Consider the following 18,302-nt stretch of genomic DNA (forward strand, 5'->3'; position numbering starts at 1 on the left):
ATTTGTCCACAGTAAGGCGCTTTAATCGAAAAGTTAGAATTCGTTGTGTAATACCATCGTATAAAGATAGCTCGAGTCGTCTCTGCCTCTTTTTCTTTTTTTTTAGTGCAGTCGCGTACACGATTCATGACGGACCGAGTAGTAGTGGGGATGAAAGGAAAAAGTGGCGCCACGACAAAGGTAATAGAGACTTTTGTCTTACATATATGATTATTATGATTATATTATTATTATTTTGTATTTAACTAATGTTTAATAAATGTTATATAATATACATAAATATTTTTCTGTACCAAATGAAATATTGTATATGTACGTACTTCAAATAAGTGGTGAAAAATTACGAAAAGTAGTTTAGTTTAGTCATTCAGCAAGCTCAGTGGTTTAGTCTCCTTTAGCGTTTTTCCTATGTCCTTTGGTCTTCCCGTTATTTCACATTCTTCTATTACTTCCATGAACATGATCGTGACGAATAGTTGAGTGTTAGATCTATGAGGTATCTTGTTCGTGGCGTAATGTTTTGAGAGGTTAATTATTTTACGAATCTACTATTGTCGTTATTGGAAGGTGGTTTAATAATAGGAGAAGGTTTTATGCTCTTTACATATTTTTTTCAATTTTATATGTACATTGAAAGAAGAAATGTGAAAGACTGCTCTATTAGGAATACTAGCATATGATGTATATGAATAGATATTAATAACGATAAAAATGGAACAGCTACAGACTGCACTGACAGCAATTAAGGTATTACGCTCAAGTGTTGGCCAGGTCTTTGACTCTTTAGGAAATGGACTACGTGCTGATCATGGGGAAGAAAATAAAGAAAATAAATATTTGCTTGAATTGCAAGAACTTTTAACAACAGTCAATGTCAACCTAAGGTATTAAATTTCTAACAATATACTTATCATAAAACCATATTGTACTAAACATTCTTTTTTTGTATTTAGAGATGTTGAACAAGCTGTAAGCAGTTTAAATCCACCACCAGGACCATTTAATTTAGCAAGTACTACATATCTTAGTCAAGAAACAACGCAAGAAAGACAAGCATTGTATGGTACATTAGTAAATAGTTACAAGTGGACGGATAAAGTTCATGAATATAGCAATGTTGCTCAAGCAATACTTAGCCAAAATTCTCTGAAAAGGTCTTATAATACTACTAGCAGAGCAAAAAGAGGTCGAATCCAAACTAGTAATCATAATGTTCCTCAACAGTAAGTTAAATTGTCTCAATGACATAGTTATAAGTAGCATAGTTTAAATTATAACTTATGAGTTAATATTAATAAGATTATTGATATATATTTTATTTCCTTTATAGACAAGTTGATTCATTAATAGCCACATTTGATAGACTTTTTAATGATATGACAGTATCTGTATCTCGACCATTTGCATCAAATGTAGTATTACATGTTACCCTAGGACATGTTTTAAAAGGAGTCATAGCGTTTAAAGGTTTAATGATTGAATGGGTAGTAGTTAAAGGTTATGGAGAAACTATGGATTTATGGACAGAGTCCAGACACAAGGTTTTTAGAAAAGTAACGGAAAATGCTCACGCTGCTATGTTACATTTTTATTCCCCTACATTACCTGAATTAGCTGTCCGATCATTTATGGTAAGGAAGTAATAAGGATAATAGGATTTGAATAATATAACAGATATAAAATTTAACTTATTCAATTCGTATTATTATTTTTACAGACTTGGTTCCATAGTTTAAATAATCTGTTTAGTGATCCATGTAAACGTTGTGGTTTACATTTACACAGTGCTTTACCTCCAACATGGAGAGATTTTCGAACATTGGAATCCTATCATCAAGAATGTAAACCATAAGTATTCAGAACAAAATTCCAAATTTCAAATTCCAAATGTTTTTTTTATAAAATATATTTAATTACATCGAAAAAAAATGTTTGCTTTTTTCATATACATCTCTCTAACTAAATAATTAAAAACACTGATATTACTTAGTAAATATTTTTATTTGTAGATTTTAAAAGATGTTGTATATGATCTTCCCACTTAAATTTATCTGTTCAGCTTAAATACATTAATCATAAGTATGTAATTAAAATATTATAGACAATTGCTACGTATATATACAATTGCAAATAAAACCATGTTTGCAATATTATATGTTTGTATCTTTTTTAGTAATACAAACTCAAAATAACATTGCATGAATTGAAAATAATTAAAATGTTTTTCCAGAAAATATGAAATGGTTTCTCCTCAAAAAAGAGATATCTATATAATGCTTCATAAATATAAAATTAACTTGTAGTATTTTAACAAATTTGAAGATAAGAAATTGTTTACAGGCCATTGAAGAGAAATTTATCTTTTTTAAACAAAATATTAACTTCTTTCCCAAATATCTGTGACCGAATATATATTCTAATTAAAATGAAACAAACTAAAAAGATATAACCTTTTTTATGAAATAAATATTCAGAAAGAAGAATCACGTCAATAAGTAGAATTTCTACCAGAGAAACTTTTCTGTGTTAAGATTTACGTATAATATACAAATGAGCAGGCATAATCTTTTTCTTGTCAGGAATATAATAGTTTTGCAATCGATGGTTTTTTCTTTTATCTGTACCCTACATATGTATATCATTCTTAATATTATTACATGCTATTTAGTTTTACATAACTCTAATTAATATTATGTAAATATAATTAAGTTATAAGTACTTTTCACATAACTGTACACATTCACATTTGGAATATTGGCGCTCTCCATGGAGCACAAGTCGTTAAAGTGGCAGTGAACTTATTTTACAAATCGTTATTCTGATCACTTTGTTGGACTGTTCCAATTTTTTTTATCTTTCTTTAAGGCTCTATAAACGTTGCAATACACGGTGAATTTAGTATCATATCATTGACTCAAAACTATATATGCAATCATAACTGATTTTGTTATCAAAGTCATGTCGAGTACGGATAGGTTCTCGCATAAAGGTTGCCGTTCGTATATATGTATATATATATGTATATATATATATATATATTTATATGCATATTCATAATATTACAGTTTTAGAAACCAGTTATTTATTATATCGTTACGTGTGGATGAATTATAGTGAAATTAATTTTCTGATACGAGGAAGTGTATTTTTTTGTTCTTTTTTTGAAAGCACTTTGAACACCTACAAATTACTTTAGACTTTAGACCTTCGAAAACAAGAGAAATGTCTCGTGTTTTGCAAAATTCATATGTATATATATGGCATAACTGCATCTCATTGTTATATTTATCTAATGACATTAATTATAATTTTCATTGTGGCGAAAGTAGAAAAATCGTTTATAGATTATCTTTTGTTTCTTTTTAGATGTAGATAATTTTGTGTTTGCTTCGAAATGTTCAATGAATATATATCACAGCATGCCTTTTCTCAACAGGATAACAAAAAAAATCATGAAAGATAAAAATTTTATAAACGTAGTTAATCCACATCTAATAATCTCAGATAATTTCTCTTACTAATTTACATATAGTTTAACAAATTTTAAGACGTGAAAAGTAAATCCTTTGTTTGTCTTAAAATAATTTTTCTAACACAATACAGAGTTTTTTCTGAATTCGACTCATCGATCTCATCATTCAGATGTATAGTTAGTTTGAGTTGAAGTAATTGCAACTACAGTTATGTATAATTATCGTCTTTAAGCTTGTAATGATTTTAAAAAATGGATATGCTACCAGCACTCGGTCCACGATTATCGTACATCCATAACACGAGTGGGAAACGTACAGTTCATTTTTGTTCAACATACATGTATGATATTAACGAAGTTTGCGATCGTTATCATTAGCCCGTTACAATGTGCTACTATAAACTAGTAGCTATGTATATATGTTTGTATATCTCTAGCCTAAGTATCCATAATCAATAATGGAATTCTGATAATACTCTAATGCAAGGAAATCTACTTTAGCATATTTTCAGTTCAATAGCTTTATTGCCTTTCTCACTGATTCTGTATGATTTGGACAGCTTATAATTAAAAGTTTTCCCTTTATTTTGTTTTTTTTTTTCATTAAATTATAGCATACGATTTACTGCACACGATGTTATTTATTTATTTATTCATTTTTCATTCTATTCTAGGTACTGTATCGCGATTATAACGCGATATTTAAATAGCAAACCGATTTGAGAGATTGTTTAATTTATTTATAAGCTAGCGCGAAAGAGAATTTACCGATGGTGTCAGTGTATTCTTTGGTGCTTATTACTCTATCTCTGAACCTAATTTGTGTGTAAAAACTAAAAGTAATCCGATCTGTTTACACTTTCCAATCGATGTTACGTATAATCATGAAAATAAATAAAAAGCTGTAACAGTTTAAAATAATGCTTTAATTTCTCTGTAAAAATCATATCATTTTATGTTATTGTATAAGATATATCTAATGTCCAATATAATCTTTGAGTGAATGAAATTTCAAGTGTTGTTTGTTCTCCAACAAAAAGATGGCGCTTGAAACAGTATACAGTGCATCCGGTCAATGTTCATCTCAGTTCGATTAAAGCGATCGGTTGAAACGTTTGTGTGTATCGGCATCGAATAGATATATCGCTCGAACGATGTAATTAATTTTCGTGTAACGCTATTTTGAATAGGGAATTAAATATACTATATCGAATAGTATAGGATTATCATACATCTTCTTATGCAACGACATGGTAAGTACCATAGAAGTATACAGTATATACATCTATATACATATAGGGGAAGTTTTTCCCAAAGAATTTGCATGACATCAAATGAAGTGCATTTTGGTGTAAAATATTAACGACAAAAGGTAGTAAGAAAAGGCATGCCTCTAAATGTACGAGGTTTTATAGAATATTTTCTGGTCCAAACGAAAGGGTTTGACATTCCATAATAATTTGACATTTGTTAGTCAAAGCTTAATTCGTAATTCATTTTTCGCTTCATATTAATACTAATCTTAACTCGTAAAAAGGTTTGTGTCGGTGTTATCTGTTTAGTTTTAAAACTGACTATCGAAATAAAACTGCGCATGCGCATAATTCAAAACTTACTATCGCAATAACCAACACCCGTTCGTTTGTACCACTATGTCCTCGTACTTTTATAAGATAAAATGATTGATCGACTTATAAATGTTGTTTTTATGAGGCACCGTATAACGACATACAACATTATCTTAGTTAATGTCTTTAAACACTGCGACTGTTAAAGTGATAGACCGAGTCCGTGTTTTGGTTTAATGCTGACTGAATAATAATTTGGTCGATTCCAGATCCGAAATTTGTTCCTAACTTCAGCCGTAAAATTTATCGAATTTAATTTATCAACAAACACGTAACGCATAACCATATTACAGTGCAATGACTTATAAAGACGACAGTGATACAAAATGACATATAATTCCAATAAAACCTATGAAATTAACGATATAAAAGTGAAGTATATATATAGATATACACCTTCTTTTCCTCTGGGGTTTCGTTAAACGATTCGTCGCATCTAGCAATTATATGTTCTATATTCTTCGATGTCGCACGAAGTTCAAATGCTTTTTAGTGATCACGATTCAACTTACGCGTTTTCTATTTTCTTTTCTTTTCATTTTCTATCTTTCAAACGTATGTCTAGGCACAATCACTTTCGCAACATTTTGTTAGGTTCTTTTTCGAGGATCTTCATTACCTCGTCCTTCGTCTATTTTTTCCCTACGTTTCACGTGGGAAAGATTCTTACGTCTCATATCGAACGCTGCGGTTGATTCGCCTACCAAAATCGTATCGAAAAATCCCCAAATCATCGTCGAGTCTTTTCGATATCTCGACCACCTATTTGCACTTACTATTGTTCTATGTTGTTCGGTAAATTGCAATTGGCAAATTCCGCGAAATCAAGAACGTTTCGATCTTGTATCTAGATATATTCATTCTTAGAGGTTACCTCACGTGCGAGCATACTCGAGACCGAACTAAATCGGTCGTTTGAGCTTCTCGCTTAAACGTTTGCGATCGACTTCATTTTATTCAATATTCGAATACAATCAACAGGTGATCCACATTTTCAACCTCTTCGTCCATTGAATCAGGCATGATTGCACGATACGTTACTCTCGAAATTCTCCGCGACACTCCAACTGACAGTGGTCGCGTTCACTGCTCGACGTAAACTGTTCCGCAAGAAAGCCGCGCAGGCCTTGCTCCTCTCCGTGATGATTTCGTATAGTTGATTCTCCAATGTGAGACTGTTGGTGGTGAGCAGTAGCGGCAGTGGGATTGACGCGTTCATGATCACTAGATTACCAATATTAAGAGGAGCTGTTTCCCATTGTCAGACACCGCTGTTCGGAAAGCGTGGCGGGGGAAGCGGGGGCGGTGGTCTCTCCGGTTGAGCGGGTGCGCCGGAAGATCGCTCTGATCCAGCTGCAAACACAACTGTTCACCAACATTAATCAGATGCACATTTTTTCCATGCGCGTTTGCAATACTTGTTACTCTACTCTTGGCATTCATCTACCAAACCGTTTCAATTTAGATAGACGACAAATAGCAAGCCTCTACGATTCTTTGTAGAAAGAAACTGTTAAAGGATATCGAGCTGTTTCTTAGCAATGTACCTTCGGGCCGTTTGCATATTCAGACATTAAATCGTTTGTTAAATGCTTCTGATTTATATTAAGATGAAGCAATCCTGTTACCGAGATTCAAATTTTATTACTATGTTCTTTTTTTATGATTGCAAATACTTGCTATCCTTTTTAGTATTTGTATAATATATACTTAGATTAAAGTGATCTTCATATATTTATGTAAATATTATATGTTTGAATATTTTTTTATAATGATTAATAGAAAATTAGTTTGTCTATAAGAAGTAACGTCTTGCGTATTTAAAACATGGCAAACATGTTTCTGTATTTTATTTAAGAATATACTTAGATTTTTCAGAAAAGTAAAACTTTTTTATACTTGAATTATGTATTATCATTTTTATAGATTTAAAAAAATTTTTTGTCGTCAGCATCCTGAAATTTATGACATAAAGATAATTCTTCGCTAGAAAAATATTAAAAAATAATTTTATTTTCAATGATTAATATTTTTCACTCAATTATTTCTTAATCCTCAAGTACGTTAAAAAATACCTGAAAAACACAATATTATAGTTACAAATATTTATGCGATATGCTCACGAATATTAATTTGTATGTTACGAATATTCCATTCAAACGTTATCTGTATCCACCAGAGCGATGACGTTTGGAAGACTTAATAATTGTATTAAGTTACTTGTTTTAGTTAAATTTTTGTCTACATGATCAATAGGCAAACTGCGACTTCTACGATATAATTATCTTTTAGCATCTTATCATGTAAATAAGCTCAAGGATGAGAAAATTTCGAAATAAAAATACGGAAGATTAATATTTACCATTCAGAGTTTTCTTTTTTCTTTTTTCTTTTTTTGTTTTTAATCTAAATGAAGTAAATTACATTCATGCGGACATGCCCATTACGCCACACATGCTCCAACTGCGGTAGTATTGAAAAAGTCGGTCTTACAGTTTCATATAAAAAATAATGATAATGTGATATATATAATTTGTTTTAAAATCTTGTAAGTTTAACATTCATATGACTCCTCATTCTTTTTATGCCTTTACATTTACAAATCGATAAATCGATCTGTGGAGACCATATGTGTTAATGTAAGAATCCTTAATGGCCTACCTCCATTTAAACTACTACAAAGGCCAGTGTCAATAGCGCATGTATACTCTTAGAATGGAAATGAAGCCAATATATCTACTAATGTTATTTATAAGAATCATAGGAATACTTAGAATTGACTAGAATCAGATATAATAATAGGACAACAGATTATCATACTGCACACAGATGACAGAAGAGAGACATATATACATACATATATATATATATGTATATAAATCATAGAGCTCATAATGCTGAGAGTTTTATCGAACTATGATAAAAAAAAAAAGGATTACGATAAAGTAAGTACGTGTCTACTTCTATTCACAATATTCCTTAATATTTACAACACCTATCATTTATATTCACATATGTGGTGAGGTCAGGAATATAAGCTCTATATGCAAATGAAAGTATATTGAACTATATTCAACTTTTAATCGAGTGTAATGGTGTGAGTGTTTGGCTGAAGCAGTGTGAGTAATGAAAAGCTAAAATAGAACTATGACCGATGAAATGCAAGTATTTAGTTACGTAAAGTGAAAATGAACTTGAGACAATTAAAATTTCGAGATAGTAACGATCTTTTTTTTCCCCCCCTAAGAAGAAAAGAACATCGTGTAATAATAAATTGCATTTCAAATAATTTACGAGACACAGTTGCTCTGATTTATGAGATCGTAAATTTCTAGTGAAAATTCCTTACCATAGAATAATAAAAGGTGAATAATTAGAAACGAACAGTTGAGGAATGAGCATTTACAAAAGATACCGATGTCGTTAAATTTTCGACGTCTAACGTCTTAAATATGTATAATACATCTGTGATCGGTGGTTGATTGTGATTAAAATAGCTTGTTGTCTCATTTACAACGGAATTATACTCGATTGTACTCCTCTAAATTGCTATTGTCAACACGAAAATATAGGTAGTGTGATATTGTTCTCTGCTAGGACCACTTGTATGTCTTGTAGTAGCGAAGCAGCAATGTAATTTTGATTTCATATAATCAGCACTTTGATTCCTCTGCACTTTTGAATCATACTGAAAGCAGAAAAATAATAGTCGCAAATAAATTTAAAACGAATGTATCACAATGAAACTACAAATAAACAAAATTTACCAACATACATAGATGGCATTATGACATGCACAATGACAGGTAGATGGAATAAGCGACAAGTAACAAACAATTCTTCGAAAGAACATAAAATAACTTGGATTGGACATAGTTTTATCTTATAATAAATTTTATAATGAAACACGTAATATCATATTTCTATCGCGATTCGTATCTGTCGATTATCGAAAAGAAAATTGAAAGAATTGTTTGTCGTATAAAGACGGAAATGACTATATTGGTGACAGATGATTGTGGACGATCTTGGTCAGGTTTTTAAGCCTTACATGAATCAGGGTGTGGCTTCTCCTCGGCCACCATCAGGGCTGCACTCTCTGCTGGCGGTATGTGTCCCTCTAATGCATTCACACAGTTTAGCATGCTCCTGCAAAACATCACGCGACTTGTCCAAGTTTCCGCTTCTTCATACATGTCTATTGAATCTTTCCTTCTCTTATTACATTCCAGATCTTCGTCAAGGGCATCGATTCAACATGCACCGACGTCGTAGAATTACGAGAAAACAGTACATCGCGTCTTATCAACAACTCGTCAACGTAAGTTACATATCCGTTTTTTTTTTTTTTTAGTTTATTTTATCCTAATTGACCTGGATTTGAATTTGAAAATTTCAAGGTTTATGACGTAATTCCGCTTATTATTTACTATTACGATAATTCATTATGTATTTCATTTTTGTTCTGTGGCACGCTATACGATAATACACTTGCAAAGCTACCATTAGTCGAACTTTAATTTTGCCTATTGTCGTTCGTTTATCTAGTTCCGATGTGCGCGTACGTTCGTGTTTTCTTTCTCGTCTCAAGAAATGATAATTCATTTCACAGTTTCTAGCCTTGTAGGATTACAGTGGTTCACTGGCCTGTGTAGTAGACTTCAAACACATGTACTTATCGTCTGCATAATTATCCAACTTCGATACTATTATTTACTCTCGAATCGAATGGAACGGGTGTCCGCGGGATCGTTTGCTAATCATCGAGAAACGAAAGACAAAAAAACGCACGCTGCATGAGACATTTCGATCTCTTCAGCGTGACGAATATTCTTAATTGACTTCCCCTGCAAGGTAAACGAAAATTAGGTCAAAAAGTTTGACCAACGATAAAAAAAATTCCACGTCGAGGTCGTATGTACGAGTGGAAGAGAACTGAAACCGGTAATTAAATAAACAAACAGATTTATTTTACAACATAGAATATATGTATATATATATATATATATATGTATATGTATATGTATACGATTTTATCGGTGATGCCGAAATATTCGTTCATTAATATAATATATGCTAGTAACGAGTGTTTCAAAAAGTTTTCTTTTTAGTCTTAAATGTGTGTGTAAGTCAGTGATACAATGATATCTTATAGCAGTTTGTGTGCTACGAGTATGCTAAATCGTTGCCGATAACAATTATTCCATTAGATTGACCGGTTACGAGAATCTATAGTGACCTTCGATTATTCGATTAAAATCGTTCTCAATTATCAGGTTTTTTTTTTTATATTTTTATGGTTTGTCAGTAGCATGGGTATGGTTGGCAGTGGTGGCGTCAGATAGGACGGTCTCCTTGCTAGAGTTAGTGGCGAGCTCCTCTTCCCTGCAATATAATAATGTTACATGGCCAACGAGCCTCGAATCGTTTTTATGTTCGATTTTGAGAGAGAAATCCTAGTTTCGCACCGTACGTACAAGGAAGCTATTTATTAAAAAAAAAAAAAAAAGAAAAGACATACAAACGCATTACGCATCTTACGTTGGAAGAATGAAAAAAAGGGGGTTCGTTCAAGATTCCCAAATACCCAAGCACCCTCGCAATTTCCAAGTACACTCGTATCGAGTTATCACACGCGGCACGCAACAACAGTCTCATCGACTGTCGTCCGACCAGTTCGATACGAAGTAGCCCGTTCTACTTCGTGAGACTTAAGTCGTGCTATCTATTTTTGTCGTGCGAATAGTTAAAAGAATATAGAATTTTCCGGCAGAGATATTTCAAAGAAGCGAGAAGAAAAAAAAAAGAAAGAGTCTGTTCTCCATATGTATTTTGAGCTTTGAGGACAAGTGATTCCTAGCGTCGTTAAAACCAGTCTCGCTTCGATCGTTAGAGACTGGTTTTTTCTTAACAAAAATCATCGATATCATTTTATTAACGAGCTAGATATACAGTTTGTTGTTCAAAACTTTCCAATGCATACTAGTCCAAACTGTATATTCGTTACGACTGAAAAACACGGTGAACAATCGTATTGATAAATTTGATAATTTCTTCGTGTTATACCTTCTGCCATTTACCATAATTTACCTGAGCAGTATATAAATATAGATACAAAATATCGATGACATAAATGCGTTTACTGGCACAGTAAAAGTCAAACATACACAATAATAAATTGATAAGTAGCACTCATTCGATCATAAAAGACAAGAAGAAAATGGCTTTTTATACTATTTCTATGTCGTTTATCAACTAGCGTACGGTTGTTATAAACCAACAAATTTAATAAAATTCCACTAAATCATAAGCAACCATAGACCGACTATCGATTAGAGTTCATTCATATGTATATGTATATATATATATAGAAGCTGTTAACGATTCATCGAATGTTTCGGCAAAACCTTGTGTTAGCGTAATTCATAATAGAGAAACAAATGGAATAAAAGTAAAAAAAAAAAAAAGAGAAGAAGAAGAAAAAGAATAATTGCGTAGCTTGCGAGTTTATCAAGAGCTGCACTGATCAGATAAGGGAACTTGAACGCAAAATTGCTTTCACGCTTCGCGTTAACATTTCCCTTTTCTTTCCTTTTACTCATTTTCATTGTTACTTATTACTTCAAAAAAAATTTTCTTTTTTTTTTCGTTTTGCGCGAACGATGATAGAATAATATGCAAAGCTGCTCTTGCTGCGTTTGCCTATCGAAGTAAAATATATCTATATCACTTTGTATACAACTCAGAAATGAATTTGTACGCCAAACAGTAATATAAGCACTAACATGCAATCGCACAGTACAGCGCCATAAACTCGTGCCAACTATCGACATGAAAATTATTCCAAGACTGATCTGTCGTCGAACATTTATCGGGTATTGGTAGACTAAAAAGGAGCATGCTGTAAAATACAAGGCTCCAGGAGGGAATCAAATGGTCGGGGCTGTTATGTTATAGCAAACCTTACCAGCGAATCGTTAGGAATTGCACTTTCTTTTCTCTTTTTCTTTTTATATTCTCGCAAGATCGCTAAAAGCATTCTTCTTTTTTCTTTTTTCTTTTTTTTTTTGTATTAATCACATAATAGCCCTGAAGAACTATTAGAAACTGTGAAATGTATCTTCGCAAAAGAAAAACGAAAAATTACAATTTGTCGTAAACGAGTTATTCATGCAATCTATGTTCTCTCCTTTATTACGATTAATTAGCCTGACTTAGGTAGCGCATGAGATGGAAACTCACATGAGCTGATAGTAAGTAAAGATGTTTCAACATGCCAGGCTGTTAGACCGAAGTTAATGGTAGTCACTTAAAATAGGCAGGGACAGGATTATTTTTCGCTTGCAGAAGCAATGATCGAACGATAAATTCAGATCGAATTCGACACACATCGAAGTTTCACCTTCGTATAAATAGAAACGTTAGAGCAAATAGTAATATATAGAGAAATATTTATGCGTATAGATTCGAATGGCTTGGCGGAAATGAAAAAGTAAAAAAAAAAAAAAAAAGAAGAGGAGAAAATGGATGAACGATCGCTAAAAAATAATCCTTTCTTTTAAAGACGACTAGTGGTGTCTTTGATAATTGTTTGTCATGCATTTAAATAATCTTTAGAAATTCATATGGTATATCGTAATAAAGCCACCACAGTAACAGGGAATGTTTTGCGTGACTCACCCATAAAGTCTGCTGTCCCGCAAGCTGCTCCTGCTCCAAATAACATAGAAAGCACAATTACGATATGTAGAACATAATTCGTCATCGTATAAAACAAAACAGAGTACGGAAGTTTCAGAACTTAAAGAATTTATCAGAACCATTAAATAACGATTTATTGAAATAATACATGTACAATATGCTAAACAAATAAATATAATAATATCCATTTGGCCTTGGGGAATACGTAACAATAAGACTATAAAGCTTCAAGCTGAGCACGTCTTACAAATGAATATCTATAATAATTACGGAAACTTCAAATAAATCACAAGGTTGAAGGTAAAACAAACGATCGTAGCTTCGACAATTAGTTTTGCTCGTTTATTTTAATCGCGTATGCGACAACAACGAAAAAAGAAATCATTAGATAGATGGCATTTATAGTCGAACGAAACTATTACTTATTAAACATAGAACACGTGAATCTACGAAAACGATGTTGTACCTTCTGTGTATTACAAGAAAGACTTTGTTCGGTGTAACGTCAATGCCGAAAATTTTATTGGCAAATACTACTATGATACGGTATGAACAATAAATTGTTACTATACAACCATGCGACAATTACCATGAACGTTTTCATGATATTATACACATATTATAATCTGGATTTTTTGCTGCTGAATAATTTCCTACGTTACGATACGAAGTTAAAATCTCGTCTTGTATGCGATCGAATTTCGAATCTCTGTTTCCAATAACGAGCTTTTAGATATTTAATCTCGAAACCTATAAACGTTAACGCTGTTCACGATTCTAATCGCAATCTTCGCGAAAATATTATTTAGTTTTACTCTTACTCCGGAGATACAATTAACGAGCGTACTAGTACGTGTACGAGTCAACTGATATACTGATTTAGAAATCTATCTCTCTCGAGAAAATCGAACGAACTTTTATCACAGTTGAATCCGTATTATAGCCTCGATTAGGCAGCGATACACGCATGGACGTGTAGTGTGACATTAGTATCCTACCAAATTGATAGTACGTCCCTGTTTTACTATAGGGTAACGCATTTGTAAAACGTCATGTCTCATCTACACAATGTATAGAAAGTAGTACTAGAGAAATTGTGTTGTTGTATGTTCGATATAATAATAACATAATAGTAACAATAACGACAACACAATAATAATAATGAAGTCGATAGTACTGCGTAATTGTTGATTAAAAGAAGCTCTTACAGATTATTAAGTGTTCGATATAGCGTATTACTGTGCAATATTATATGCGTGATTCGATTTATTCCAAGATAATTGCTGCACTCGTATTTTCCTTTTTTTTTTCCCCTCATCAAACGGATGTTTCGTGATCGTTATACTCTCCATTCGATTAATCGTTTTTAATCGTTATCAATCTTCGCACGATGAACGTATAAATATCATATCGATTGCCGAATCGAGTCGAAGTCGTGCACTTTCTAGCCTTCCGATTTTTATTCGCAAGAATATATGCGGATTTTCCTTTCATTTTCTACACTTTCCATTTGATTCGAATAACAATTAAGAATTCACGTGTTACGTATACGCTTGATGATTCGTCGTAAATTACAGACGGCCGGACGTGTGGACGGATATGATAACAGTATATCGTGCATCGACAGGATACGATCGTTCTTTTCCGAGAGGAAAGGTAATAATTCTTTTCGCGTTTATCGTTAACGGATCGACACATGTTATAAAACGTGAATACAAAGTCTTCCGTTAGTTGGATATTTCTTCACGCTCCGTGACAACAAATGAAAAGCGAGGAGCGAACAAAAATGAACAAGCTGTCTTCTGATAGAACCATCGTACGTATAGAACGATACGTATACGTATAATAAGAAAGAGATCGATGGAAATCAGCGAAATAAAAAGGGCTTGAGAACTGAAGATTATCTATCTAATGATTTGCTATACGTATTAGGAATGGTATTAAGTGGCTTATTTATTGCGTACCTGTCGTTACCATGCCTGAATAAAGCTAGAATTTCTTCGAACGTTTTATTCTTGGTCTCAGGTACCTTCTTGTATGTGAAGATCCAGAAGATGGCTAGGAATGCACTGAATGGTAGGAACGTGTAGTTTTCAAGGCTAGTCTGTAACACATTAAAACAAGGGGCTAACGTAAAACTAACAAATGTCAATCGTTTCTTTCTGCTTGACACACTGTCTGTCTTTTGTCTATGTTTCGATTACGAGTACCTTAATCCTCGAACGGCGTTTCTAACAAAGTAACATTTACGTGTTATCATCCTAATAAACCATAACGAAACATTTTATTTCTTACGTACAATAAATATAGTTATCGCACGGAAGTAAAAAATCTTTTAATTTGGTCCTTCCCTTTATTCATATAGAAATAAAATATTTAACGTTTCGACCACTGTTGGATTATAGTTAAAACACTCGAAAACACGAAATCCCGTAGAATTTATTTGTCTCGAATTGAGCGTTTTTTTCTTTTAATTTAAAGAATATCTTACCTTCATACTTGGAAAACCGATGCCAACCAAAAAATTAGCCATCCAATTGACAAGAACCGCGATAGACATGGCCGCAGGTCTAGGACCTTGCGAGAATAGTTCAGCTGTGATCATCCACGGGATGGAGCCAGGCCCGACAGCAAAGAATACCACGAAACTGAGCGTCGACACGACCGACAGATAAGACATCCAGTCAATCATTTCCTGCACATAACCGAAAAACTCCTATCAGGCAGTAGAATCGTGTTCTTCTTTCCTGAGCAGCCGGAGGAGTCTCTCTCAGAAGAACAAAAATCGTAAGACCTACGAAACTCAACGAATAGAACTGAAATGTAATAAACCTGCATGCAAATAGTGCAGCTCAACCCTGTGTTTAAGGCGATAATGCGATTGCGACAATGCGTATAACGTGCTCTGTTATTATGTACAGTAACATCTTTCTGTTTCAAGCGTTCAAGCGATATGACTGGCCATTTTTATATACCTAAGGAGTAACCAGGACACGTAGCTTATAGACCTCGGAGAACCTAAATGTATGAGAATAAATACGCGCCAGACATACAACGTTTACGCTCGAATAAGTATACATACACGTATATATATATATAGACATATATCTACCGTTATCGTATTAGGTCGTTGATCGACGTTAAAGTCTGATGAACTCTTGTAGCTTCTGCGTATGACTTACACTGTTTGCTTTACACGAATTGTAATACACATCGGAATAGCGTTGCGAAAGAAGCAAAAGTGCTACACACGTTTAGCGTACAGAGAAATGAAATTTATTCTCATCGTCGTAATTAATTGTGTAGCCGTGTTTGGTATATTGACGTTATTATCGTTGATTTAATTATGCGCAAGAGGGTGACAGGTTTGAGCCGAAATATAGACTAATAATAAAGGGAGTAAATGTCTCCTCCAGGCAGTCACGAAAGAGGCCGTTAGTGAAAAAGGGAGGGGATGGGGTAAGGAGCGGGACAGGATTCGTAAGAAGCACAGTTACTTAAGCCTAAGCAAATAAAATAAAACGCATGCATCCTAGGTATTCGACACATCGATATATTTTTTTTAAAGATTTTCGTTGTTTTCTCAAATACGTTTGTATTTGTGTAATTAGAAATTAATAATAATCTTATCATTTTATCAAGAATGGATTCGTTATGTGTCGATGCACAGAATATTAGTAATCTCTATAACGCAAATTAAAAAATAACATGCAGGATTTAGGATAGACCTTACAAATTACATGAATGGTCGGGAGAAATAAAAATGAGTATCTCGAATGCATATTTATATACGTAAAGTGGTGATAATTCTCACTGTCGATGCAGTGCTGCACTCCAGCTGTGAACAAAGTGTTAGATACACCTTTCGCCAAGGTGCATGAAGTGACAAAGCACAAAGAGAGACAGCTATATACAATCCACGTTCTCTGTGGCGTAATTAACGTTCTAAGAGATCTCGATTTTCATCAACTTTCTACGTTCGACGAAATAACTCTTGTCAATGGCAATTTATTTCTCTTTAGCTTTTAGCGAAAGCCGATTAGTATTTCCTATTCGACCCTTGTCGCTCGAATAATTTAATCGCAAAAGATACTATGTATTATCGTTATTGATTTACACGACAATACGCGTGATCTATCAAGGAATAGATACTCTGTGGTGAAAGACGTAACATTTACTTAATTAACATCGATATTACAGTACGTAGCATAATTAAAGCGAAGATGTCCTAAAATTTGAACTTACCTTTATGAGAAAAGAAATTGTGATGAATATTGAAAAGATAAACATGCCACCAAGACCGTATAAGTGCAGTGTACGCCTTCCTGTCCTATCCATAAGCGGGATGGATCCTAACGTCATTAGAACCATAATGGCACCTATGCCAATGGTTGCAAACTTGGCACTCTCCTCTGTCAAACCAGAACTAGTGAACAAATTTGTCGAATAGTAAAACACCTGAAACACACAGAGGGCAATTTCATGCGCTATTACATCCACTTTCGCGAATGGACCGTGTTGTGGAAGAGAAACGCAGCGCAAGTTCGTCGGTTGAATTCGAAACTTCGCTCATGGAGACAGTAGTACCGTATATGAAATTTATAGACGACGATACTTACAGCGTTAATGCCTGAAAGCTGTTGGGAAAGTTGCATGACCACACCTATAACGAGAGGCGCTCTCAAAGTCGGGCTACATATGAGCTCTGTCATCGATATTCTAGACTCGGCTTGTTGAGCTCGTTCTTCGGCTCTCATTTCCTCGATATCCTCTTCTACTTGGTTACTGGCTCTCAACCTTCTCAAAGCTTTACGGGCTTCTTCCTCCCACTGTTTGGTAATGAGCAAATATCTAGAGCAGAGGATCAAAAGAGAGAAGCTGTAATGGTCGGCGAGGAAAGAAAAGCAGGGAACAGAGATCGTCTTGTACAAACCACTTAAGTAGGTACATATTAGAAAACTCTATCGTCTAGTATCTACTAAAAGCCATTGCGACAGTTTTGGGAAGATGTTTCTTTATCTATACGATCGATGGTCTCTACCTTGGAGATTCGGGACAAACTGGAAGCAGCAATAACTGTAGAATGGCAGGGCAGATAGCTAGTCCTAAGAGAACAGGCCAACCCTCGTTTGTTCCAAGGATTTGCTCGATGCCCAGCACCTGGGAGACCAGGAGGCCCACCGTAACAGCGAGCTGGTTCACCGTGCCTAGGCCGCCTCTCAGGTTCAGTGGTGCTATCTCCGATATGTACATGGGAACCAGCGAGGTGTTTAAGCCACAATTGACACCGATGATGAACCGTCCAAAGAATAACATTTCGTACGAGTGAGCAATCTTTGTACAACCCATCAGGCACGCCCCCACGATGCCCAGCACGTTGTTTAGCAGTAAGCCCCCCTTTCTGTCAGCGAATGGAAAGAAAGAAAATATATAGATGAGTGATACGATAAACGATCGGATCATCCGATTACCTGATCGCAAGATACACGTTTGCACGATGC

General features: G+C 34.0%; 2 protein-coding genes and 1 long non-coding RNA gene across 18 annotated transcripts in view; 2 read left to right on the forward strand and 1 right to left on the reverse strand.

The window, feature by feature from the left end:
- Positions 1 to 87: 87 nt before the first annotated feature.
- MED27 (mediator complex subunit 27) lies at positions 88 to 2,153 on the forward strand. Of its 2 annotated transcripts, none has more exons than XM_033337929.2 (5): positions 88 to 180; positions 721 to 884; positions 954 to 1,223; positions 1,331 to 1,631; positions 1,718 to 2,153. In XM_033337929.2, exons 1-5 carry the CDS (start codon positions 127 to 129, stop codon positions 1,850 to 1,852), a joined length of 924 nt encoding a protein of 307 aa, XP_033193820.1. In that variant the 5' UTR covers positions 88 to 126; the 3' UTR covers positions 1,853 to 2,153. The 2 variants fall into 2 exon arrangements, with proteins under 2 accessions (XP_033193820.1, XP_033193821.2); XM_033337930.2 differs by having other exon boundaries at positions 98 to 180; positions 694 to 884.
- A 2,224-nt stretch (positions 2,154 to 4,377) lies between these two features.
- Glut1 (Glucose transporter 1) overlaps positions 4,378 to 18,302 on the reverse strand; it is a 31,381-nt gene continuing 17,456 nt past the window's right edge. For 5 of the 15 annotated variants that reach the window (XM_033337875.2, XM_076622535.1, XM_033337877.2 and 2 more), the window contains 8 exons: positions 17,843 to 18,202; positions 17,421 to 17,652; positions 17,047 to 17,259; positions 15,293 to 15,517; positions 14,766 to 14,905; positions 12,781 to 12,810; positions 9,152 to 9,249; positions 4,378 to 6,465 (listed from right to left, as the gene is read on the reverse strand). In XM_033337875.2, coding sequence (XP_033193766.1) covers positions 6,362 to 6,465; positions 9,152 to 9,249; positions 12,781 to 12,810; positions 14,766 to 14,905; positions 15,293 to 15,517; positions 17,047 to 17,259; positions 17,421 to 17,652; positions 17,843 to 18,202 — 1,402 coding nt within the window. In that variant the 3' untranslated portion in view covers positions 4,378 to 6,361. The other 10 variants (XM_076622489.1, XM_076622497.1, XM_076622490.1 and 7 more) reach the window with 10 other exon arrangements.
- Positions 4,587 to 18,302, forward strand: part of LOC143303331 (uncharacterized) — a 35,367-nt gene continuing 21,651 nt past the window's right edge. Inside the window, exons 1-2 of the long non-coding RNA XR_013059507.1 lie at positions 4,587 to 4,725; positions 9,333 to 9,421. This is a non-coding gene — a long non-coding RNA (uncharacterized LOC143303331). The remainder of the gene's footprint in view (positions 4,726 to 9,332; positions 9,422 to 18,302) is intronic.

The sequence above is a fragment of the Bombus vancouverensis genome, chromosome 1 (assembly GCF_051014615.1).
Source record: "Bombus vancouverensis nearcticus chromosome 1, iyBomVanc1_principal, whole genome shotgun sequence".
In the NCBI taxonomy this organism is placed as follows: Eukaryota; Metazoa; Arthropoda; class Insecta; order Hymenoptera; family Apidae; genus Bombus; species Bombus vancouverensis.

Coding starts and splice junctions, on each gene's coding strand:
- MED27 (XM_033337930.2), top strand. CDS start 127: ATGACGGACCGAGTAGTAGTGGGGATGAAAGGAAAAAGTGGCGCCACG. Junction 1,224..1,330: donor AATCATAATGTTCCTCAACA/GTAAGTTAAATT, acceptor TTTCCTTTATAG/ACAAGTTGATTCATTAATAG. Junction 1,632..1,717: donor TAGCTGTCCGATCATTTATG/GTAAGGAAGTAA, acceptor TTATTTTTACAG/ACTTGGTTCCATAGTTTAAA.